The 26,310-nt window shown below is 37.9% G+C and overlaps 1 protein-coding gene across 2 annotated transcripts; it reads left to right on the top strand.

The window, feature by feature from the left end:
- The first annotated feature begins 1,584 nt into the window (after positions 1 to 1,584).
- Positions 1,585 to 22,352, top strand: fgf24 (fibroblast growth factor 24). Of its 2 annotated transcripts, none has more exons than XM_054792881.1 (5): positions 1,585 to 2,146; positions 2,264 to 2,300; positions 10,130 to 10,307; positions 18,619 to 18,725; positions 21,322 to 22,352. In XM_054792881.1, exons 1-5 carry the CDS (start codon positions 2,115 to 2,117, stop codon positions 21,592 to 21,594), a joined length of 627 nt encoding a protein of 208 aa, XP_054648856.1. In that variant the 5' UTR covers positions 1,585 to 2,114; the 3' UTR covers positions 21,595 to 22,352. The 2 variants fall into 2 exon arrangements, with proteins under 2 accessions (XP_054648856.1, XP_054648857.1); XM_054792882.1 differs by having other exon boundaries at positions 10,130 to 10,298.
- Positions 22,353 to 26,310: the final 3,958 nt, after the last annotated feature.

Genomic DNA, 26,310 nt, shown 5'->3' on the forward strand with positions numbered 1-26,310 from the left:
CAACATTTACTTACTTTTATTATTTGTAAAAAGGCTATTTTTGCTTATTTGGCTGCTTCATTTTGAGCGCCTGTGAAATCTCCGCATGGGAAGTCATGTGTGTAATCATTTAGGATCATTTTGAATATGAATGGGGCAGGAATGTGGAGGATCCAGTTTTAATGGGACAATAAAGTTTTTTTGTAATGGCGGCAGGGATGTGTGCTGTGTGCAAGGACTCACTTTTTTTTAAATTTTTACCTCTGCCTGCCTGCCTGCCAGCCAGCTCTGAAGCGCTTGTAAACACTTTCACACCTCTCTTTCATTTAAATGCAGGATAAGTTATAGCACATTATTGAAAAAAAAGAAAGAAAGGGGAGGAAAGATGCATTTGAATGCTGTCTGGGGAAAGGTGAGGCCCAATCCACAAAGCGGTGAAGCTTTAAAAAGCACAAATAACAGCAGAGAGGCAGTTTCTTGCAGGGGAACAATACAATCACTGCGGCAATGTTTCGTCATGGCAGGGCTCAGATACGTCATTAAAAACATTCATAGTCTTACTGTTTAACATTAAAACATGACAAGAAAATAAGAACATTAATAACGAAGAAAATAAAAATATCATTTCATTATTGTAAATACTATGAATAATAATAAATGCCATGAGTCGTAAACACAAATCCAAATATTCCAAAGTAAATATTTTATATGAAATAAAGCATCAAATTAATAAATAACAAAATCAAATATTTCTATCATTCATTTTTATTCATACAATTATTATTACTTTAATCATTTAAAATACTATTAATACTACTAATAAACTAGCGATAAAAATGATTTCAAATATTCCAAAAATGAATCATTTGCATGAAAGAAAAAAAACAGAAAAAAGAACAAAAATAAATATTTTGTTGTATATATTTATTATTATTTTAAATACTATTAATACTAATGATAAACTAGCAATGATAATGATTTCAAAATTCCAAATAACATTTCTGTTATCATAAAATAAAATATAAATATTCATATAAATATAATATACCCCAAATTACTTTAATGTTTTAGGTGCACCCTAAAACATGCTTCAATGTTTGTACATTTACATTTCAATGTACATTTATATTAGTATAAAAAAATAATAGACAAAATGCATGACTTTTAAATGGAAAGAACTCTAATTATTATCATTTTTAAAAGTCCAAACGGAATAACATTTATGATAGTATAGGAAATGTATTATAATACATAAAAATATAGATATTTATATAAATATTCATAGAAAAATAGGTTTTAGATGCATGGTAAAAACTTCATAATTATTCAAATGAGTAGAATCAAATGAAATATAAATATTTGGAATAAAACAGACCCCAAAAGTTCATGTTTTAGATGCATGGTCAAATCTCGCTTAAAATACACAAAAGGCATGACTTTTAATTGGGGGGGGGGGGCTGCAATTAAAGTCAAAACTGTGCAGATTTAAATCAATCGTGTTTTTTGCCCACTGAGAGGGAAGGGGGGAGGGTGGGGGTGAGAAACCCTCCTCTGCCTGCTGATGGTCCTATGATTACCCTATCAGGTGCAAACGGCTGACATGTTTCCACCCACCAAGCAGCAAAAAGCGTCTCTGTGCCCCAAAGTGCAGCCGCAGACGCGCCAAGCTGACAGACAGGCGGTGCTGCGCCATCAACTCCGCCAGCTACGAGGCACGAAGACAAGAAGACACTTGCTCGGATGTGTTTATTATCGCACTGCAGCCCTCCAAGAGATGAGGAATGGGACGGTCAAGGTGTAGAACTTCTTCCCGTCACGCGCACTTTGGGAGCTTGTGATCGGAGGATTCCATCTTGTTTTTTCTTCCCCAAAAAGTGGTGAATAACCTGGATAAGCGTTTGAACAAGGACGCGCCTCATGTTGCGTGGCCGTGCCGCTGTCGCCCCCAAGCTGGGACTCCTCCACCTCCGGCGACTCCTCCTCGGAGCCGTGTGCGTAAAAGGCGCACTGAGGTCCGCGTAGGAGTTGAAGGAAGGTGGGCTCTACCTTCCTCTTCTTCTGCCGCTTCTCCTCGTTTTGCCCCCTCCCTCTGTGTGCGCTCAACGGAAGCAGGTGTATTTGTGTGCAACGTCAAGATGTCGCTGCTGCCTTCCAGGTTCTTTTACCTGTAAGTGTCCACCCCCACGCCTCCAAAACGAACACAACAATATGCATTCTTTCCAATAGAAGTCGCTAAAAGCCTTCGACCGGTGACTCATTCGCTCCTCTGCTTCTTTCCTTTCAGGTGTTTACATTTCCTGGTCCTCTATTTTCAACTACAGGTACAGTTCCGTGTTTCATTCTCACTTATTTGTGTGTTTTGTGCGCATGGTCGCTCGTGGAATGCCACAGTGTTGTCACTGAAGCGCTGCGTGAACGTCACACGACGAGCCCTTTGAAAGGAAAAAGTGCGTGAAATGTTCCGAAATAACATACTTCATAAAACACATGAGCATAGATCTTCTGGAGCAAAAATGACAAAAAGACCACTTGAATCATGCGGTAACTGCAGCTACACTTCCACGTTTCATTCTCTTTTCATTTCATGTGCAAGTTGGAAAAACGTTTTTTTTTTTCTTAAAATGCTGACTTTCCTTTGCAAAAATACGAGCCTTTCTTAAAGAAATCTGGTTTTGATTTTTTCCTTGTCAAATTGGAGTATGTTTTTTTTTAAATATGACTTTTTCTCCGAGAGGCACACAACTTTTTTCTTGTAAAAATTATGATTTTTTTTTCTCATTAAATTACATTTGTTTTTCATAAAATCACGACTTTTTCCTTTCCTAAAGTTGCACGTGTTTCTTGTAGAAATCAGATTTAAAGTCTGACTTTTTTCTTGTCCAACTGGGGGATTTTCTCATTTGAAAAATCTGACTTTTCTCTGACAAGTACAACTTAAAATTATTAATTTTTTTCTCATAAAATATCAAATTTTTTCTCATACAATTACGACTTTTTCCTTGTGTAAAATTGCAAGCGTTTCTTTGTGCAATTCAGATTTTTTTCATAATATTCCAACTTTTCCATTGTGAAATTTGACTTAAAATATATATATATATATATATATATATATATATGCCGTTTTCTTGTAGAATTGCAGCTCATTTTCTTGTAAAATTGTGATTTTTTTTCTCATAAAATTTTGATTTTTTTGGACATAAAACTACAACTTTACCTTTTGTAAAATTGCAAACATTTCTTGCAAAATTCCTCTTTTTTGTAATATTCAGACTTTTTTTCATGTAAAATTGGAATATTAAAAAATAACAATTTCTTGAAGAATTATAAGTTTTTTTCTTGTGAAATTCTGATTTTTGTTGTCATAAAATTGCATATTTTTTCTTATAAAATGATGACATTTTTCCTTTCATAAAATTTCAAGCATTTTTTTGGAAAATTCAAGTTTTTTTTTCTCAAACTACCACTTTTGTAAAATTATTATTTATTCTCATAAAATTGGGAATCTTTTCTCAAAGAATCATGATGTTTTCCTTTCCTTGTAGAATTCGGATTTTTTAAAATATTTTGACTTTTCTTTTGTAAAGTTTGAGTATTTTCTTAAAAAAAACTTTTTCTTGTAGAAGAGCAAATTTTATCTTGTAAAATCGTGATTTTTTCCCCTTATATATTTTTTTCCTTTTGTAAAACTTAAATCGTTTTTTTTAGAATTCTGATTTTTTTGGGGAATATTTTGACTTTTTTGTAGAATTTGCGTATTTTCTTTAAAAAAAAAAAGTATTTTTCTGGCAGAAGTGCAACTTTTATCTTGTAAAATTATGATTTTTTTTCCTCAGAAAATTCCAGTCTTTTCCTTTGGTAAAATTGCAAGTGTTTCTCGTAAAATTCACTTTTTTGTTGTTGTAATATTTTGACGTAAAGTATTTTGTCATTAAAAAAATACGACTTTTCTCCGAGGAGCACAACTTTCCAATAAACAGGTTTTACTGAAAGTCCAGCTCCACTCCAGCTCCACTCCAGGTCCACTTTGAATTCTGATTGAATTTGATGTGCAAATTGGCCAGCTAGCAAGAATAAGTGTATAAATGCCTTGTTACTATGAGCAATGTTGCACTTGTCAGAGTAAAAGAGGCTGAAATGCACTTGGAGGAATGTGTGCGGTACATGTGCACTTCAATTAGCCGCAGCAGCTTTTTACAGCAACAACCCTGACAGATATTTGAAGCTCCGGGGTTAAAAGTTCCTCTTTGAAAGGGCTTTTTTCCCCCTGCTTGCTTGCTCCACTCTTGTTGTGTTTTATGAGCGGGGTCTCACTTTGAACTGTAACCATTTGCAGGCGTCTGCCTCACCTAATTGACTCATTCACTCGGTGTTTCTTCTCCTTCCACTCACACAAACTCCACTTTTATGATGATGATTAGTATTATTTGGCCCCCAGTCAGCGGGCTTCTCCTCTGCTCTCACGCCGGCGACGCTAAGACAAACGAGCGTGGATCGCACCGCATGCTTTTGCTGTGCAGATGCTGCTTTTCGGTGTACGTTTGCACGTTTAATGCATCGTGATGGGGAGTTAACACGTGATCATGAGGGACTTGCACAAGACAACACAGCCAATACAAGACAAAAAGAAGACTACGCAACAAGAGGCATATCTTTCACTTTTCCCTTGCAGAGCCAACCTGTTTAGCACATAAGGGCATCGAGATCAACAGCACAGCTTCAAAAATACATGAACTTTTAATAGTATTTTTAAATTGAAAGAGAAAAATAATATAAATTATTTTTAAAAATAATTTCAGCATGGCATAAGGATGGTCCAATGCATTATATAGCGCTGTAGTTCCAAACTGGACAGGGCCGCTACAATCAAAAATAATGACAATAATAGCAAAGAAGTAAGAAAAGACAACAATAGTAAACAAGTTACAAAAATATATATCATACATAAAAATGGATCAAAAATGTATGTGAAAGTGGAAGAAAGCTAGTTCAATATATTATATAGAATATATTATATAGTGTTCCAAACTGGACAGGACATTAGTCAAAAAAATAAAATAAAAATAGCACATTAGTAAATAAATAAAAAAAAATAAAAAAAAGTAAAAAGTAATTTAAAATGTATTAAAAAGTGTAATAAAGGTAGTCTAATGTAGTATATAGCAATGTGTTACAAACTGGACAGGACAGGTTAAAAAAAAGTAAACAAAAAGAAAAAAAATTTAAATTAAAAATGAATACAATAAATAATAAAACTTAAAAAAAAAAAGTAAAAATGTATACAAATGTTTTTAAACGTGGAATAAAGATTGTTTAGTTTATAATATAGTAATGTGTTTCAAACTGGACAGGACAGTTGAAAAAAAATGATAATAATAGTAAATAAGTAAAAAAAAAAAAAAAAGAACAAAAATAATAACCAATTAAGAAATAGATAAATAAAATGTAAAAAGAAATCAATCAAATGTATTTAAAAGTGGAATAAAGATAGTCTATAGTTGTTTATAACAATGTGTTCCAAACTGGACAGGACAAGTTAAAAAACAGTGACAGGAACAGTAAATAAGAAAAAAAAGGAACAAAAATAACAAATTAAAAAAATAGATGAATAAAATGTAAAAAAAAAAAAAAAAAAATCAAATGTATTTAAAAGTGGAGTAAAGATCATCTAATGTATAATATAGCAATGTGTTCCAAACTGGACAGGATGGGTAAAAAAAAAAGATAATAATAGTAAATAAGTTAAAAAAAGACCAAAAATAATAAACAATTAAAAAATAATAATAATAAAACATAAAAATGATTTCAAATGTATTTAAAAGTGAAAGATAATAATAGTAAATAAGAAAAAGAACAAAAATAATAAACAACTACAAAAAAAAAAGCATTTAAAAGTTGACTAAAGATGCAAGGTGTTCCAAACCGTGGGTCAGACCCCCAAATGGGACGCAGGTCAGTTTGAATTGGGTGGGTGAAAAATTGAATATTGATCGTCATCCTCATCATCATCATCATCATCATGTCGTGCCCGTGTTGCGGCAGCACCTTTCACATTTCGGGCCGTGGCTTGGCAACGTTTAGGAATGTCGATCAAACCAAAGAAGAGAGTCTCTCGAAAAGGTGTTTCTTCATCCTCATTGCCAGCATGCGGCGCCACCTAATGAGTTGTCCATTGTTGGAGTGTCATTTGTCTCGGAGAGGTCCATTTAGTTCAGATATCCCGATTGGAAGCGGCCTTTCCCAACTGACCTCCTTACTGGGCGCACACTGATGGGAAGCGGGCTTTTCTGTGTGTCGTGGTGCAAATGTAGGTCATGCGGGATGACCTTTCCAGTGAGAGAACACACAAACTCTCACGTAACTTGAAGCAGCATGTGGAAAATATCGCATTTTGTACTATCATTGTCAAATTTGACAATGAACTCAAGCTTTTGTCTTTTCTAGTCCATACCGTCAAAATGTTTATTCTGAAGGCACATTTTCCTGGAAAAAAAAAAATCCCAAACCTCCTATGAATCAGCGTCACCAGCACTTGGACACATTCTGACTGTCGGGGATAAAACTTCAGCTTGTTAGCTTTCAAAAGAGGCCGACGTCGCGCCGTCCCGTCCCAAAAACGCTAAGGGGTTAACAACCGCCGCCATCAAAGTGCAGGCGGAGACGGACGCCACAAGTCCACTTCCACCGTCGCACTTTTCAAGTCGTATCGGCTTTCATGCCGCCCCGTCTTTGAACGCGCAAAGACGCCACCTGATAAAAAGCCAGCAACGCGCACCCCGTGTGTTTGTTTGGAGATAAATCCCTCAGCGCTTTTTATTTGGATTGTTCTTCAACCTTGAAGCTTCCACTCGGGGAGGCTCGATGAGAGACCGCGCTGATGTTTATCTTTGCCAAAGACACTTTGCATACGACAAAGCACATGGAAGCACATCGCCAAAACCTTGGAAACCGCGCTCGGTGTGAAGCAGACATGAACTGAATATCCAATGTCTGATGCAGCTCACTTTGAGTGTGCACGCGTACCCAATGTCGTGCCAACTGGGGGGGTTATTCGATATATTTCCTGTGGTCAGCGCTTTTTTTAATGGCTGGGATGCTTTTTTGGTTGACATCACAACAACTTTCACCTCCATTTTTCACCTCTTTCGTCAAAAGGACGTAATATGCATGCAACTTTCTGGTTAAAGAACATGTTTCCCCCCCCACTTTCTCATGTACTCCAAATCATTATTAAAGTTAGAGCGGGGGAGGAGTTTTTCTTTGATATTGCTTTTTTTTTTAATTGTAACTTTTTGAATTTTAAAATTGCCAGGGTTTCTTGCAAAAGTTTTTTTTAAAACATTCATTCTTTTTTTCTTTCTTGTAAAAGTAGGAGGCTTCTAAAACGTCTTTTGAATTTTTTTTTTAAATAAACAAAAAAAACATCTTAGAAAATTTTTTTTTTCTTGTAAAAGTATGATTTTTTTTCTCAAAAAATTTAGGAATTTTTGTATTACGACTTTTCCATTTCGTAACAGTGTAAGCATTTATTATACAATTTAGCTCTTCTTGGAATATTTCAGCTTTTTTGTGTAAAATGAGGAGGTTTTTTAATGTAATTTTTTTCTTGTAATTTTAGGTTGTTTTTTTAATATAATTTTTTTCTTGTAAAATTAAGATTTTTATTTCTTGGAAAATCATGATTTTTTTTCTTCTTCTTAAAACTACCAATTTTTTCTCATGAAATTAGGACTTTTCTGTTTGTAAAATTGCAAGCGTTTCTTGTAAAACTTTTTTTGTTGTCATAGTGCGACTTTTTAATTTGTAAATTAGGAGTTTTTCTTTAAAATGTCGGGGGTTTTTTCTTCTTGTAAAACTGCATTTTTTTCTCATAAATTACAAATTTATTTCTCATAAAATGTGTACTTTTTTCTTTCATAAAATTAAAACTTAAAAAAATAATAATATTCTTACTTCTTTTTTTCTAAAATAGCATTTTTTTCTTGTAAAATTATTGTAAAAATTTGTACTTTTAAAATGAGGACTTTTTTTCTGAGGAATTGTACTTTTCTCATAAAATAGCAATTTTTTTCTCATTCAATTTCAAAATTTTTTCTTTCATAAAATTAAACCTTTTTCATAATATTACAGCTTCTTTCTTTCTGAAATGGCATTTTTTGTACTTTTAAATTTAGGACTTTCTTCTGAAAAAATTGTATATTTTCTTCTTATAAAATTTTTTACTTTTTGTTAAATTGCAAACGTTTCTTGTAGAAGTTTGATTTTCCTGTAATATTCAGAGTTTTGTCTTATAAATTAGTACTTTTTCTCTAAAATGTCCTTTTTTTCTTGCAAAAGTAGGAATTTGTACTTGTAAAATTGTGCTTTTTTTCTCATAAAATCGCAAATTTTTTTCCTCATAAAATTTTGACTTTTTTCTTTCACGAAACTAAACCCTTTTCATAATTTTCCAACTTCTTTCTTTATGAAATGGCTTTTTTTCTTGTAAAATTCTGAATTTATATATTATATATAAATCATTTTTATTTATAAAGTTATGCTTTTTTGCCATAAAATTGACATTTTGTCTCCTAAAATGATGACTTTTCCTTTTGTAAAATAGCAAGTGTTTCTTCTAAAAATGTATTTTTCTCATGACTATTTTTTGTAAAATTAGGAGTGTTTTCTCGAATCTCGTTTTTTACTGTACAGTGAGGATGATTTTTCTTGTAAAATTATAATGACAAAAAATAATGACACATTTGGACTAATCTGACTTTTTCTCGTCGAAGTACAGCTTTTTCCTCCTGTAAAACTTTCCAACTTATTTCCTGTAAATGTACGACTTTTTCTCACGTGATGAATGTTTTTTTTACATGTTCTAATTTGTCACTTTTGCCTGATATTGTGACATTGTAACGTGTGACATTGCCTTTTTTTCTGCGATTGGCTGGCGACCAGTCCAGGGTGCCAGCTGGGATAGGCTCCAGCATACCCGCTCAACCCTAGGGAGGATAAGCGGCTTAGAAAAAGGATGGATGGTTACTTTTCCAAGCTTTTTCTCATCGTGTGCTGACTGTGTAATTCCTAAACCTCCGTGACGTACGACTTACGACTCACTTGAAGCTTCGTGAAGGCGTTCATGTGACGCATGCGCCAGAAACACGTTTTCAGATGGTTTGAACGAATCCTCCAGAATCAGATGTGAAGTCACGCATTTGGAGCATCGCTAGCGTGTCGAGAAAGCGCACTCCCCCGTCCTTCCACAGCCTTCAGCGGCGTCACATCCCACCGTGCCGAAGGTAACATTCCGCATCGGGCGTCCTAAAGCGGATGCGTCGTGCTGAGTGGACAGCTTTAGTCTGATCTTTAAAGGGTTTTTCCCTCCACATTGCAAGCTGACAAGTTGATCCCTGATGCGCGATTAGCGATTGTCACGTGGAAGTAAACAAGCAAGCCCGAGTGGATCCTCCTCAGATTAGCTGCTGCTATCCAACCTCACCAGGTGCACAAGGGGGCGGAGCCTTGCACTCGCCATAACTTGTTTGTCCCCTCTTTCCCCGCACTTTCTGTCTTTCAGGGTTTTGTTGTACCGCGGCTGCCATCCTCACGTCCTTTTCTCTGGGTGTCGTTAATTTGGCGGGGGTTGGAATAACGAGGGGCTATAATTAGCCACCTGAGAGCCGCCGCGTAAAGCGCCATTACTGTGCAATTACCGCCGACGTACAGCTGTGGAAACGAGGTCCTGGCTGAGATTTCACGGCCCTTGAAAGTATACGTTTCCTCTCCGCGTTCCACACGTCGGCTTGGCTTTCTTGGCAATTTCCCCGTTTTTTACGCCGGGTCTAAGGTGACTCGTAAACATCAGACAGGTGAACTCTTGTGGGTTGGATGACAAAGCCCCGCCCACTCCCCCCCGCTCATCCTGGTCGTCTTCCGCCTGCTGTGTTTTGCTAATTTATGGCGCGTTGGTGTCCTGCGGGCAGATATTTCTTTGATGATAGTGCAGCTTCAGGTGTATAATTGCTAGTGGGGAACGCCGGCGCAGGTAAATCAATATGCGCCATCAGGCTGCATTCAAACGTCAACGACACAGTTAACAACAAAAACAAACAAACCACACAAATCCACAAGCCTCATTTTCCCAACTTTCCGTCCTCCCTTTCCCGCGCAGGAGTCCCAGCAGAGCTCCGCCGATTTCAGGTTCTACATCGAGAACCACACGAGAAACCCGGACGACCTGAGCCGCAAGCAGGTCCGCATCTACCAGTTGTACAGCAGGACCACGGGCAAGCACGTCCAGATCCTCGGGAAGAAAATCAACGCCAACGGAGATGATGGGGGCAAGTATGGTATGGGAGAATTCCTGTGCATCTCACTCACATTTTACTCGAGACTACAAGAACAACGCAGGAATCTTCTTGTCAATCCTTGCAGAACCTGCTGGATGAGCGCAAGATCATTTTGCTCACTTTTTAGACAGTAGCCTTTTAGATTTCTACATTTGAACCCTCCCGTTTTGCCCGGGAAACTCCCACATTTTGCCCTTCTTTTCCGGCGCCCTCCCGTTTTGATGATGTTTTTCAAAAAATTAAACATGAAAAACTCCTAACAGGTAATTCTACAAGAAATTAAATCTTTTGAAATGACAACTTCTCGTGAACGTTATCATCTTCTGCACTACGAGTGAAATTATGACTTTTTTCATAATATTACAGCTTTATTCTTGACCTCTTATGGGGCTTTTCTCTAAAATTGCATTTTTTATTGTGAAATTTTCTTGGAAAATTACAACTTTTTCCTTTTGTAACATGGGTTGCAAGGGTTTTTGTAAAGTTTCGATTTTTTTTGTAAAAGTCCCCACTTTTTTCTGGTAAAACTGCAGTTTTTCTTGTGGAAGCGCAACTTTTTTTCTTGTAAAATTTTTGCTTGTAAATTAAGATTTTTTTTTGTAAAATTAAAAAATTTTGTAATAAAAACAACTTTTTCCTTTTTTGTAAAATTGCAAGGGTTTCTTGTAAAATTTCCATTTTTCCATAATAGTCTAAATTTTGGAGGCTAAAAATGGCAGTATTTTTTTATTAAAAAATATGACTTTTTCTTGTCAAAGTACAATTTTTTTTCTGTGTAAAACTGAGAATTTTTGCTTATAAATTTGGAATATTTTTGTTATAAAAACAGAGTTTTTCCTTTTGTAAAATTACATGTGTTTTTGTAAAATTGCAAAAAAATTTTGTAGTAGTTGTACATTTTTGGGGGGCAAATTTCAGTATTCTCTCTTTAAAAAATGACTTTTCGAAGTCAGAGAAGTACAACTTTTTTTTTATTTAAAGATTACAAATTTGTGCTTATAAAATTATTATTTTTTTTGTCATAAAAACAGAACATTTTCCTTTTGTAAAATCGCCAGGGCTTTTTGCAAAATTTAGAATTTTTTTCTCATAAAAGTCCAACTTTTTTCTTGTAAAATTGCTGTATTTTCCTCTAAAAAATATATTTTATTTTCTCATAAAAGCCCAATTTTTTTCTTGTAAAATTGCTGTATTTTCCTTTTAAAAATATGATTTATTTTCTCATAAAAGCCCAACTTTTTTCATGTATTGCCAGGCATGTGGCGATTTTTCAGTGAAATGGAGTCAGATGGACATTTTTAGGATGGGTGGGCCTTGGCAGAGGTCTGTGGTGTCCTGAGCATGACGATATTGATTGGAAGGACGTGTATGTAGGATATGATTAGATTTCATGGTGTTATAGGAGGGTTAGGCCCGGTGTAAAATATGATTCCGACTGAGGTGAAATGAGCTGGAGTGGAAGCAGATCATTTTTCCCCGCCTGCAGGCCGCATGGCCGCCTGCAGTACCCGGCGCCTGCCAACTCCTCGGTAGCTTGAGTGCGCCACAGGAAGACGTACGTGTGCTTACGGCGTATTCGATATTCTGAGGCTCTTCCGCAGCAGCGGGTGGAGGCTGCGCGGAGCTTTTAAGCAGTTAAAAGCTGCAATCTGGAACTGTCGACTTTTTGACAGGTAAATGAAAGCAGAGGTTAAAAGGTGTCCGCCGCCCCCACGTCACATCCATCACGCCGCCATGTTGGATGTTCTTGCCGCTTGCATTTATCAGCGTATTCACGGGGTTTTTTTTGTCCTTCTGAGCTGCACGGCCTCTTGTGAGGCCTGAATCTTTATCCGATATTTCAAAAGTCTTCATTTTTAAAATCACTGGCACTTGGGTACTGCTTGCTCGATAGGAATAAAAGAGAATGACTCAAAATAATCCAGAAAACAGTACACTTGAATAATAGATCCAAACAAACAGAAAGACTAGCAGTAATGGACTTCGTGGATTACTTCTAGTCTTTCTGTTGCTTGTGTACAATGTAGTCCGGTCACACAGTGAATGCAATCGCTCCTCCTGCCAGTTATCAGTGCCAAACACCACCTTGTCAAATAGAAATAAATAGAATGACTAGAAATAATCTGTAACATCATAACACACTGCACTTCACTTGCTCATGCACAATATGGTGGCGTCCTAAAATTGAATGCAATCGCTCCTCCCGCCAGTTATCAGTGCCAAACACCGCCTTGTACAACAACAGAATGACTAGAAATAATATGGGACATCATAGCCCACAGTTCACTTGCTCATGCACAATACTGTCGAGTCATAATCATGAACGCAATCGCTCCTCCACTTTGATTTTTTTATTTTTTTTAAATTATTTTTGCAACACATGTAGACATGCTAAGAAGTTACACTGTATATATTTGCATCTCAGCTTTGCCATGTAGATCCTAGGTTCCCAAAGTAGGGCACGCCAATTGTCACTGAGGGTACGTGAATAAAAATGTAAAACAATTAGCGCCTAACGCTCACAATTACGAGCGCATCTGAACGCCTCATGCACCGTCATAGCAGAAAGAAGGCAGGAGACGCGACATGAAGTTCTTCATTGCTCTGTGTGAGTTATATGAATAAGTAAGTTTGATGATTATGTTGTGTATTAGGAGTGTTTAATCTTGAAGGCTTAATTTATATTGGTGTTCCTATCCCAGCACCGTGAAAACCTGTCAATGTATGTGCGTGTCTGGATGAGAGGGTGGAGATTCCCCTGAAAATGAGGCTTTATCGCTGCTTGTATGTATTTTTGTTTTTAACTGTGGATACTGCTTTATCATGTTTCTTCAACTTTCCCTTTCAATATGGTATCAAATTAATATGCAGATTTAAATCATAGCCATTTCAAGTGGACAAAAGTTAAGCTCAAGTTCAAAAAGGGAAGGATTCCAACATCCGGCTGAAATAAAAGATATGGAGGACGAATACTTACATACTTTATTCATCTCCAAGTGAAATGCACATCGTATCTATGCATCAGTGCTCGTGTTAAACTTTTATCAAAATCTGACCATGCACAAAACAAATTTTTGGACCAGAATGACTTACTATAAAAATGAATTAACCAATTAATCATGTTTAATATTTCAATTGAATGAAATGTAAAAATAGTTCATGTTTTGAAATGTGCAGCAGTAGTGGGTACATGGCTCCAAGTAGATGAAAAAGACTATTATTAGCACCGACCTCACTCTTTGCTCTTCTCAAATATGTCAACTTTCTTTTAAAATAATAATCGCAAACGTTCTGTTTGTAATGTTATGACTTTATTCCCATAATAGGGTGTCATAACTTTTTCCCACAACCCAATTTTGCAAAACTTGAGTCTTTCTTGGATTATTATGACTTTTGACAAATAATTAACATTTATTCTTTCATGTTTCAACTGTATGCTGCTGAAATGACGTTATTTTTCATCATAATATTCTTGTAAAATTGCACATTTTTCTCCTCATTAGAATACGCCTTTTTTCTCCTAATGTTTTGACTTTATTCTGGTAAAGTTTCAGCTGTTTTTTTTCCATTTCTCCTCTTGTTTTTTCAGCTTTCCTCTTCTCTTAACATTATGGCTTTATTCCCATATTTAGATTTTATTCCCAAAGTACTTTGTCATAACTTTTCCCCCAACCTAATTTTCCAAAATGTTATTTTGTTGTGTTTGCTTCTCAAAATTGTAATTTTCTCAACTTTTAAAAAGTAACGTATTTATTCTTAGCTGGGATAGGCTCCAGCATACCTAGTGAGGACACGCGGTGTAGAAAATGAACGAATGAACGTATTTATTCTTTAACATTTCAAGTCCGTGCTACTAAAATGACAGTATTTTTCCTCATAATATTCTTGTAAAATTGCACCATTTTTCTCTTAACATTTTGACTTTATTCTGGTAAAATTCCAGCTCTTGTGTCCATTTCTCCTCTTGTTTTTTTTCTTCTATTTTCCAACTATTTTTTTAATTTATTTTTTCCCAAAATATTATGACTAGAAACAGATTTTGTCTTTAATATATCAACTTTATGCTACTAAAATGACATTATTTTTCCTCATAATATTACGTTATTTTCGTAAAATTACGACTTTCTCATTAGTTTACAACTTTTTTCTTTTAACATTTTGACTTTATTCTGGTAGAATTCCAGCCTGTTTTTTCCATTTCTGATGCTGTTGTTATATTATATATTATTATTATATATTATATATTATATATAATTTTTAATTATTATTTATTATTAAATTTAAATGTAGATGTGTGAATGATTATGACTTTATTGCCATAATATTTTGACATTATTCCCATAGTATTCCTAACTTTTTCCCCAACCTAATTTTCCAAAAATTGCAGCTTCATTTTGTTTTGTTTCTTTCTCATGATATTCTGACTTATAAAAATACCATATTTTTCTTTAATATTTCAACTTTGAGCGAGTAAAATGACATTGTTTTTCTTTGTTATATTACGTTATTTTTGTAAAATTCTGACTTTTTCTCGTTAGATTGCAACTCTTTCCTCGTAATATTTTTGACTTTATTCTTGTAAAATTACTGCAGATTTTTCCACTTACTATGCTGTTGTTTTTTAGTTTTATTTATTTTTTTGTTGAATGACATTGTCAGAATGTCCCACGGGACAATAAAAAACAGCCGCTGGTCTGAAATGGCCCTCGGGCCGCACTTTGGCCACCCGACATGAAGTCAAACGCAGCCTTTTTAAAAGTCCTCCATGTGCTTGTTTGTGTAACGTCTTCAAGCTCTCCCAACGGCGTCGTACCCGGCCAGGGTTTGGTTGAGTGCGACGGTTTCCCAGGTGATTTGGGACAGCGTAGTCCCAGATGACGGGTTTCCAGTGTAAATAAAAGCACGGCATGCCGTCCCTTTGTCAGCATAATGCTGCTTGCTAGCGCTGTTGATTGGCTGAGAGATTACGCTTTGGGTAGGCGATGACTTTAAGAGGATGTGGCGAAGTTAGCATCTTTGTTTGGAAACATCGAGTCAGAGAAAGCGCGAGAGTGAAGATGGCAAATTTGGATGGTTTGGATTTTTCTGTAAAGAATCCAGACCGACGCTTCTTCCCCCCAATGCAAACTTCCACTGGATTAGGACTCATTTATTCCTCCCAGCGTCCCCCTGGGGTTTTAGGTGGCGGGGTGGGGAGGGACTTCTGCCCCGGAGCCCATCCCACCCCCTCGGGCCTTTTCTTCCTCCGCTCCCTTGAGCGCGTGTGAATGGGTCTGTGTGTTAAACAAATGGATCATCTTAACTTTTGGATTGAGTGAGCACAGACTAAAGACGCGTTGAAACCTAATCCTGGGGTGGGGGGGCACAGAACCACTCGCCAAATGTTGGGCCCATCTCTTTGCTGCTTGGAGGGCCCGACGCAAACAAAGACCTCCTCGCAGGGGTTAACGTCGGGGTGGAGGGGGGTACGGGGGGAGCTTGTAAAAAAACCCGAAATAAATAAAAAGAGGCACCGGGATGCGTCCTGCTGTGTCAGCTTAAAGTATTTAGCATCTTTTATCAACAAAGGTCATGTTAGCACATCACAATGATGATGTGATTTGTTTGTTTGCTAACGCTAATAGCACTTTGCGGACAAGGCGGTGGGCAACCTATGTGGCATGTGGGCCGTGAAGGGTCCGCTAGACGACACAAAAACCCCACAAAAGATAATCAAGTTCATTTTATCTTCAATTTGAGCACACCTGAAGTCATGTAAAGGTACATTTACTATAAAACATCTTCTTTTGCTAACCAAAGTAAATACAGTAGATCCTCACCAGCAAATGTTATTGACACGCCCATAAAAATGTCTACTTTTGACACCCGGCTCGCGCCTCCCCCTCCGAACCCTCCTGCTAGCTTGACGTCGACCTTCTCCTCCGATTTTGGTTCAACGTTTACAATAAAAGTGACTGTTGTGATTATTATATTGGATTCAGCACCAGAACCCGCCCCTTTTCTCTTCAGTATACCTCCCACACCAAACACATTTCAAGTAAAATGTGTAGCGACTCACCACAAATGAATGCTAACGTAAGATGATCCGTGGACACATGGAATCCCAGTCACGGTGTAGCCCAGCGGCGTCCAGGATGCAACTTTGCCGCTTGGATATCTCATAATATGCTAAGAGGTTGTATATATTTTTCATATAGGTGAAAAAGATATTATTAACTCATTCAATCCCAGTCGTTTTCCAAAATTCAACCCCTTCAGTAGCGACCGTTTTAGACGATTTTGACTGATTTTTCAAGGCACACAGAATATTGTGTTCTATGGCTAGCTGAACACGGAACCTACCAAAAGAAAGATTAGACTGCCGTCTTTCATTAGAACAAAAAAGTTTGTTTCTAACTTTATCCGTTCTTTAGTAATCAGCAGTGGAACATAGGTAAGTTTCAGGAAAATATCAGTCCCTGACTAAAAAAGGGAGAAAACCGGGTTTTTGTGAAAAGATACATTTCAGGCATAACTTTCACTTTGACACAAATGTTTTGTGACAGCTCAAATATGTCAACAACTATACTACAACATAAACGACACAAAAAAAGGTTGTTTTACATCAAAGTAACAGCTTATTTACAACTATAACACCATGAACTATTCACAATTTTCACGTTTGGAACTGAATTGTTTGTGTGCACGCATGCGTAACCTTCTCCACGTTCTTCTACTTCCTCCTTGCTGTCATGTGTGTTTTTTTCCATTCAAATTCACATGCCGAGCTGCCACCTTGTGGCCCTTTTTATGGCTTGACACTGCTCTAAAAGTGACATCCATTATTGTGCAGTTGCGTCATCACCTCTTTTTTGCCTCTCGCGCAAAGAAACATCAAAGATGTATAAATGTGTCTTTGGGATCGGCTGTTTGGGTTTATAAAAACGTAAAAATACGCCCTTGGTATTGAATGAGTTTACATGAACTTTGGTCTTTGCTCTTTTTTCCCCCATTTTAGTATATATTTTTTAATTTTTCCAAATATTTCAACTGTCATTTTAAATAATATTTGTAAATTTACTTCTCGGAATATCATGACTTCATTCCCATAATATTATAACTTTTTCCCTAACCAAATTTTCTAAAAATACAACTTTATTTTCTTTTGTCTGTATTATTATGAATTTTAAAAAAGGGCATATTTTTTCTTCAATATTTCAACTCAGTGCTGCTAAAATGACACTATGTTGCTTATAATATTATGAGTTTATTGCCTATAAACATATTATAAAATTGCAACTTTTTTGTTAAAATATAATATTTTCATAAAATTACAGCTGTTTTTTTCCTTTGCGGCTTTTTTTGTTTTTTAAATTTTCCAACTATTTCAATCTTCTTATCGTAATATTCAGACTTTATTCCCATATTTTATTGACTTCCGTAACATTTGAACGTTTTCCGCAACCTAATTTTCCTAAAATTCGGAAATGTAGGATTATACAGGATGACTTTATTTACCAACCTCTGAGAACAAAATGGCCTATTTTTGGAGGAAAAAAATAAAAACAATATTTTTGGAGCAAAAATCTAAAAATATGCGGGCTCGTGAATGCGGAATGATTGTATTATTATGACAACGTGTCATTTTTGTCTGTATTACGTGTGGACGAGCGATTGTTGAGTTCTTATATGAGATATGAAGGTTATCATGTCAGGTGATCATCCGGAGTCGGCCATTTTATGTTCATTGCAACTGCCACACTGGATCACGTCATGGGGTCACCAATGTCCCGCATTGGACCATGTTGGGGGTCACCAATGTCCCGCGTTGGATCACGTCGGGGTCACCAGTGTGGCAGTTTGAAGGAACCCGCCGCGGTCCATTGCAAGCAGGACGTTTTTTTTCAACATTCCAAAACAGGAACTTGTCTTTCCGGCGCCAAACCTCGCCCCCAACCCGACTGCTGCCTGGGTGAGAGATATGCCCCCTAGAGTCCGCCACAATTTATACTTTTTAAAATCCTTTTTCAACGTCCGTACTTGTACTTTTAATGAAGCATGCTTTTTTAGAAATGAGGAAACCGTAGCGAATGACGGGCAGGACCAACACTTTGCTGCTAAATTCTGCAGAAAAGTTGATTTTCTCACTTTAATCCTTTGAAGTCATTGAATAACACCTTCTTCTTTTTTGTCCCACACACTTACAAAGCAGTTTTACTCTTGAGTACATTTGAAATCAGAGTAGTCATCAGAGTACCTGTCCTTTGACTAGTTTTTATTTGTCACGAAGCGTCGTGATGACTAAAATTGGTCTATTTTGTGTGTTTTGCAGCTCTCCTGGTGGTGGAGACGGAAACCTTCGGCAGCCACATTCGAATCAAAGGGAAAGAGAGCGAGCATTACATCTGCATGAACGAGAAGGGCAAAATCGTCGGAAGGGTGAGCGGATTTTCTTTGCTTTTCCCGGAGAATTTTGTGTCTTAATCCCGGCGGGGGCCGCGGATCGGCTTTCCGCCGGCCCCCCAAAAACAAAACCCCTTTGATAGCTCTCAGCCGTTCCTCCGTTACGCAATCGAGCCTTTGACACTCGATCAGTCAATTACCCGCTGCCGTCAACACAATGCGTCCGCAAACTAATGGTCACTTAGGAGGAATGCTGCTGCAATTATGTCACCTGCTCACACCAGGTGGCCTCTGGGGGGGTAGGGGGATGCGTGCGGGACCTGCAGAGTGTGGCGTTAATATCTCAGTCAACACCGGGGGAGGTCTACTTGGACTGTTGTGCAATACCTCTAATGGGACAGGACACATTTCATATTTTTAACAGCTTGAGCTGCTAATGATGACAAATGTGAAGCAAATACTGAACTTCGTCCACCACTACGTCATCCTGACGCTCACACAGTAGACAGTAGAACACACATGCGGCCCCGGGGACATTTGCAGGCCATTCACACACAAGAAAAAAAACTGAAAAAATTTAAAATTAGCAGTAATTTTACAATAAAGTCAAAATACTAACGAGAAAAATTTGTAATTTTACAAGAATAACGTTGTAATATTAGGAGAAAATGAAACAAAAAAGTGCAATGTAATTTTAGTAGCATAAATTTGCAATATTGAAGAAAAAATATAATTATAGCCAAACAAGACAACCAATAAAGTTGTACTTTTTGGAGCATTAAGTTGGAGGAAAAGTTGTACTGATACAGGAATGAAGTCAAAATATTCTGGGAATAAAGTCAGAATTACAAGGAGAAAGTTGACATGGTTGGAAAAAACAACTGAAGAATTGGAAAAAAAACCCTGCTGTAATTATACAAGAATAAAGTCAGATTATTAAGAGAATTATGAAAAACTTTGCATAATAACACAAGGAAACACGAGGAAAAATAATACCATTTTAGGAGCAGATAGTTGAAGTATTAAAGAAACAATCTGTTATTCTTTTAAGTTGTAGTATTATGACAAACAAAGCAAAGTAATGTAATAACATTATGAGAACAAATGAAATCATTTTAGTAGCATAAAGTTGAAATATTGAAGAAAAAATATACATTTTAAAAATCTGTAAAATTATGAGAAACAAACAAAGCAGTGATTAAAGTTGGGATTTTTGGAAAATTTGAATTGTATGGGAATAAATTCATAAGGACAGGAAGAAAGTTGAAATAGTTGGAAAATTACAAAAAAACAACAACACCAGAAATGGAAAAAACAGCTGTCATTTTACAACAATAAGTTCAAAAAGTTGTATTGTAACAAAAAATGTTTAATCTTTCATAATATTATGAGGAAAAATATGTAGTTGAAATATTTAAGTGTGAGAGTAACGTAATATTATGAGTAAAATAAAATCATTTTAGTATCATAAAGTTGAAATACTGAAGAAAAATGTGTTTTTTTTTAAGTTGTGATATTATGAGAAACAAACAAAACAGCGATTAAAGTTGTAATATTTGGAAAATTGGGTTGGAGGAAAATTTATATTATGGGAATAAAGTCATAATTACAAGAAGAAAGTTGAAATAGTTGGAAAATTTAAAAAAAACAAAAACACAAAAAATAACACCAGAAATGGAATAAACAGCTGTAATTTTACAAGAATAAATTCTACATTAAAAAAAACAAAAGTTGTATTCTAACGAGAAAAAAGTTGTAATTTTTGAGAATAAACTCATAATATTATGAGGAAAAATAATGTAATTTTAGTAGCATGGCGGTGACATATAAACCCATTCAATACCAAAAACGTATTTATACATTTTTAAAAAACCTGAACGCTCGCTCCCAAAGACGCATTTATGCATTTTTTACGTTTTTTTGGCCAAGCGGTGATGACACAAGTGCACAATAAAAGAGGTGACTTTTCAAGCAGTTTTAAGCCATAAAAACGGCCACAAGGTGGCAGAAGAGCATTCGATAAGAGCTCGGGTTGGATCTTTTCATGTATCAACACACTCGACAGCCAGGAGGAAGCGGGAGAGCATGGAGTGGAGCGCAGCGCTAGTACCGTTTTTTAACTGACGATGGAGTTGAATTACGCACAAAATGTGTACAACTCGCTCGTTGTCCTGCTGCATCCGTGCACTGTGTTGCTGTCACTGTTAAAAGTACAGTCAACCCTTAGTTTTCGTCGTCCAAAAGGGGCCAATGAAAACTGAGGCGTAGCCATTTTTTCCCAGAGAAAATCATGTAAATCCCATGAATCTGTTCCGGACACCAGGAAATATGAACAAAAACACATTTAATAGAGAATAATTTCAAAAGAACACAGAATGCTCAGAAATACGCAGTGTGCTTGAACACCTCATTACAAGGCTTATTATGACTAAGACAGGGGACAGAAGAGTTATATGCACAAATGGCGAAAATGGTCCTATCTCGCAATGTTCCTTTGATCCGGTGATCCGAATCACCCCCAAAATGTAATCAGTTCCTCCATGTCCCATTTCCAAGAATTCCTGAAAATGTCATTCAAAGCCATTCATTTTAAACTGTGATCGCTAACTTTTGTTATTGTTTTGTTTGTCAGCCCGACGGAAGGAAGCAGGAGTGCGTGTTCGTGGAGGAGTTCCTGGAGAACAACTACACGGCCCTGGTGTCGGCCAAGTACAAAGGCTGGTACCTGGGCTTCAACCGCAAGGGGCGGCCCAAGAAGGGCTCGCGGACCACGCAGCGGCAGCAGGAGGTCCACTTCATGAAGCGCCACCCCAAGGGCCGGGAGAACCCGCTGGAGGAGTTTCGCTTCACCACAGTAACTAAGCGGACACGAAGGGCCCGGCGGCTAAAACCCAGGAGGAACTGATGGACCCGTGGGACAGCACTCGTGTTGGGAGGACGGGAGCGACTTTGTTTAAAAGAACAAATAAGATGTTTTATTTTTGTACTCTCGGATGCGTCAGTGGTTTTATTTATACTCGCTGGATGAAACGGTGACGTTTGGACCGCCATAAAAACCGGCCAAATGGGATTTATTGGTTTTTGTTTGTGTTGCCCCTGACGACCAGGATGCCATACTTTCCACTGGATGGGGACGCCGTGGAGACGCAAAGGATGACTGTGTTGCTTTGAGTGCAATATTTGACGCATCTTTTTTGGGGGGGTTTCAACCTCGGCGACGGAATGCGCTCTGCGACACGTCCGCTTGTGCTTTTTCTTTAGCCCTGACAACAAACGCAAACATCAAATGGTCTTCCGCCGCCTTCATCCCAGCTCGCCCTCCATGGACGCACTACTGGACTCGCTGCTCCACAAACGGACGGGATCTTTTGGGTTTTTTGTGATGAAGACTTCCTCTACCTCCTTTTGTTTTTTGTCGTGTTGTCGAGAACTCTTCTTCTTCGCGGTCCACAGACTGGAAGACTGTCGCTGGAGTGCAACGTTTCTTCTCTCCAGTAATGTGTACTCACCCGTCTACTGGCTGTTACTAACAACGTGACACATTTATGATCTCTTTTTTTTTCTCAAAGAAAAAAAACAAATGTAAGCAAAATAATTTTATGACTATTATTAAGATATTTATTGCCTCCCCTTTGTAAATAAAATGTGATAAGTTTTATTTGGCCTCTGTTAATAAAATGAGGACTATATTTTAAAGAAAAGCTCTTTCATGTCTTTATTAATGGATGGATTTCACTTTCCAATGCACACTCCAGATGGTACAAGCAGGTACTAGGAGGTACTCTTTAGTAGCCGGTCACCATAAAAGACCAGAATAAACAAACATTCTAACATTAGCTTAGCCTGCTGCTGCAGTGTGGCAATCCACAGTCTTCACCACATTTTTCCTACTGCCCTCAGTCTCTTCTAGGATAAAATTGATCTCCTTACCAATAGACAGAGGGTGATGCCACTAAGTAAATAAAGGAGACCCTCATTCTCCTCCTTTCTTTTGTCCACTTTCTTGCTGTCCTCAGTCTCCTTTTGGATCAATTTGACCTCCTTGCCAACATACATAAGGCAAAACAAGTCAATACAGGAGAGCCTCATTCTCCTCAATTGTTGCCGTCCATTGTCTCGGTGCACGTAGTCTCCTCTCGGATAAAATTTGTCTTCTCGCCAAAAGCCAAAAAGACCCTCATTGTCACCCATTGTTGTTGGCTACTTCCTGCTGCCCTCAGTCTCCTCTCGGATAAAATTCATCTTCTTACCAATCGACATATGACAAAAAGTAAATACAGGTGACCCACGTTCTCCTCCCTTGTTGTTGGCTACTTCCTTGCTGCCTTCAGTCTCCTCTTGGATAAAATGTACCTCCTCACCAACAACCATAAGGTAAAACAAGTAAATACAGAAGACCCTCAATCTCCTCCATTGTTGCCGTCCACTGTCTTGCTGCCCTCAGTCTCCTCTAAGATAAAATGTATCTTCTTACCAAAAGCCAAAAATTAACAAAGGGAGACCCTAATTGTCATCCATTGTTGTTGGCTACTTCCTTGCTGCCCTCAGTCTCCTCTTGGATAAAATTGATCTTCTTACCAAAAGCCAAACAATTAAATACAGGAGATCCTCATTCTCTTCCATTGTTGTTGTCCACTTTCTTGCTGCCCTCAGTCTCCTCTTGGGTAAGATTTACCTCCTTACCAACATCCATCCATCCATTTTCCGACATAGATAAGGCAAAACCTAAATACAGAAGACTTTTTTTTCCTCTGTTGTAGTTTTCCACTTCCCTGGTGCCCTCAGCCCCCTCTTGGATGACATTTAACTTCTTACCAAAAGACAAAAATTAACTACAGGAGACCTTAATTGTCATCCATTGTTGTTGGCTACTTGGATACAATTGGATACAATTACTGTCCTTACCAACAAACATGTAAAACAAATAAACGTAGGTGACCCTCATTCCCTTCCATTGTTCTCGACCACTTCCAGTCTCCTCTTGGATCAAATTAATTCTCCTTACCAAAAGCCAAAAAATAACTACAGGAGGCCCTCATTCAGCTTCATTGTTTTTTTCACTTTGTCACCGCCTTCAGTCTCTTTTTGGATAACGTTTGTATCATACCAACGCCTGCGATTGTTGTTTTCCGATTCCCTACTGCTCTCAGTGTCCTCTTGGATAAGTCATCTTCATACCAAAGGCCAAATAATTACATACAGGAGACCCTTGCTCTCCTCCACTGTTGTCCACTTTCTTGTTGCCCCTCAGTCTTCTCTTGGATAAAATTCATCATCTTAAAGTCAATTAAGTATTTACAGGAGGTCCTCGTTCTCCATTGTCGTCCACTTTCCTACTGCCCTCAGTCTCCTCTTGGATAAAAAAAAGATTCTTCTTCTCAAGAGCCACATGCAGAAAGGTAAATACAGGAGACACTTGTTTTCCTCCATAGGGTGTTCTTTCTGTAGCTGCCCTCAGTCTCCTCTTGGAGAAAATTCCTTTAATTCAAAAGAAAAATGATCTATTGGTGATTAAAAGTGTTTTGTGTCACTGATGGCCGTTTGCTAACCTAATACAGTAAGTCGTTCGTGTTAGTAAGTAAGAGCGGCGTGGACGTTTCATGCATGTTTTATGAAACGGTGCTGCAGGAATGCACAGCGGCGTGTCTCCTGAACGCCGTGTGCTGGAATGATGTTTACAGGAAGTGTCAGACTGAATGATGACGCGACTTTCAGGGAGAAAAAAGAAACAGCTTTTGGTTTAAATTCCCAGCGATGCTTCTTCCAATTCAGACCCCCTCAGAGATCACCACCCCACTTGCCACAAATCCCACCCACTTACCTTAACCGGTCTAGTCATTCTGGATGTGTGGTCGCATTTCAAAGCCAAAAAACTTGCAGTTAAATGTCAGCAAAAGGGGGAGCAAAAACAGAGAATCCTTACGGGATGTTTTATACCCCCTCGTTGCTTTTTCATCTCTGTGCTCCCCCACCACCTGCGTGAGCCACACTGGTCACATGATTCAAGGCAAGAACGCAAGTATTTCACACAGAGATTGCGCATATTTATTTGCATGTGCCTTTTATACAAAACCAAGCACTTAATGTTGCCATAACAGTGTGCTTACACAGTAACACTGCATTCCTCAATCAGATTATTAGACAATTGCTTTCAACACAACAGGATCGGATAAGTGTTATGGATTTCCGCCATTCCCTTTCACACAGCCGCCATTGGGCCTCTATTGCACCAACTTCAGCAGCCAGGTCATACCCCAAATGTCAGTGTTGTTTATACAGAACAGCAACTTGGGGAAAAAACAGCTGACATCTACAAGAATTGTGAAAGAGGTTTCTGGTGTTGGAAAAATTGCCAGGTCGAATTTGTCGCCTCATTCTGACAGTTGCTGTTCACACAGAACAGTGACAGAACAAAAACAGGCTTTTATGGGCAGAGTGAAATGGACTTCCGATGCAACCGTAAAAGCGAGAACATTGCTAGGTCGTTTTCAGACCCCTAATTTGTGTCAGTGCTGTTCACACAGAACAGCGACATGAGAAAAAAAAAGATAAAAGATGTCCCTTATGGGTGGTGTGAAAGGGGCTGCGGATAATACCTCACAAGCCGGAAAATTGCCAGGTCAATTTCAGACCCATGATCTGTGTCAGCGCTGTTCACACAGAAGTAAAAATTAAAAAAACGGGGACTAGATGCCATTGATGAGCAGTGTGAAAGGGGCTTCGGCTACTACCTCACTAACCTGAGCATTTCCACATCGCTTCTGTACCGCCATTCTGTGTTGGTGCTGTCTGTACAGAACAACAACTCTTCAGATACTACCTCCAAGGCTGGCAACTGTCCCCAAAATCTGACATTGCTGTTCACACAGAACATTCACAGAACAAAAAACATAAGAATAAATTTTGTAGTCAAATGGGATTCTGATACCGCAGCAAAAGCCAGAAAATTGCCTGGTCAGTTTCAGAACCCTAATCTGTGTCTGCGTTGTTCACACCGAAAAGCAACATGAAGGAAAAAAAAAAACTGTAAAAACCATTTAGGGGAGGTACTCCGGTTTCCTCCCACATTCCAAAAACATGCACGTTAGCTTCATTGGCGACTCTAAATTGTCCATAGGTATGAATGTGAGTGTGAATGGTTGGTTGTCTATATGTGCCCTGCCATTGGCTGGCCACCAGTCCAGGGTGTACCCCGCCTCTCGCCCAAAGTCAGCTGGGATAGGCTCCAGCATACCCGTGACCCTAATAAGGATACGTGGCATAGAAGATGGATGGATGGATGGATGGATGAAAGGGGCTTTGGATACTTCCTCACTTGTCGGATAATTTCCAAAACGCTATAGTACCACCATTCTATGTTGGTGCTGCTTATACAGAACAGCAACATCAGAAAAAAAGGAGAAAAAGACGCCGTTTATGAGTAGTGTGAAAAGGCCGTCGGAAACTACTTTAGTAGCCGGAAAATTGCCAGGTCGCTTTTGTGCCCCCGTTCCGTGTTGGTGCTGTTTTTACGGAACACCAACATGGGAAGTGAGCTGACTTTTACAGCAAGTGTGAAAGGGGTTTCTGCTGGTACCTCTAAAGCCGGAAAATGTTGTCCCCCAATTCTGACATTGCTGTT

This window comes from Dunckerocampus dactyliophorus, chromosome 11 (genome assembly GCF_027744805.1).
Source record: "Dunckerocampus dactyliophorus isolate RoL2022-P2 chromosome 11, RoL_Ddac_1.1, whole genome shotgun sequence".
In the NCBI taxonomy this organism is placed as follows: Eukaryota; Metazoa; Chordata; class Actinopteri; order Syngnathiformes; family Syngnathidae; genus Dunckerocampus; species Dunckerocampus dactyliophorus.

Bases quoted from the DNA above. Each gene is read 5' to 3' on its own strand.
- fgf24 (XM_054792881.1), top strand. From the start codon at position 2,115: ATGTCGCTGCTGCCTTCCAGGTTCTTTTACCT. The intron at 2,147-2,263 runs GTAAGTGTCCAC...CTTTCCTTTCAG, and splicing joins CCTTCCAGGTTCTTTTACCT to GTGTTTACATTTCCTGGTCC. The intron at 10,308-18,618 runs GTATGGGAGAAT...TGTGTTTTGCAG, and splicing joins AGATGATGGGGGCAAGTATG to CTCTCCTGGTGGTGGAGACG.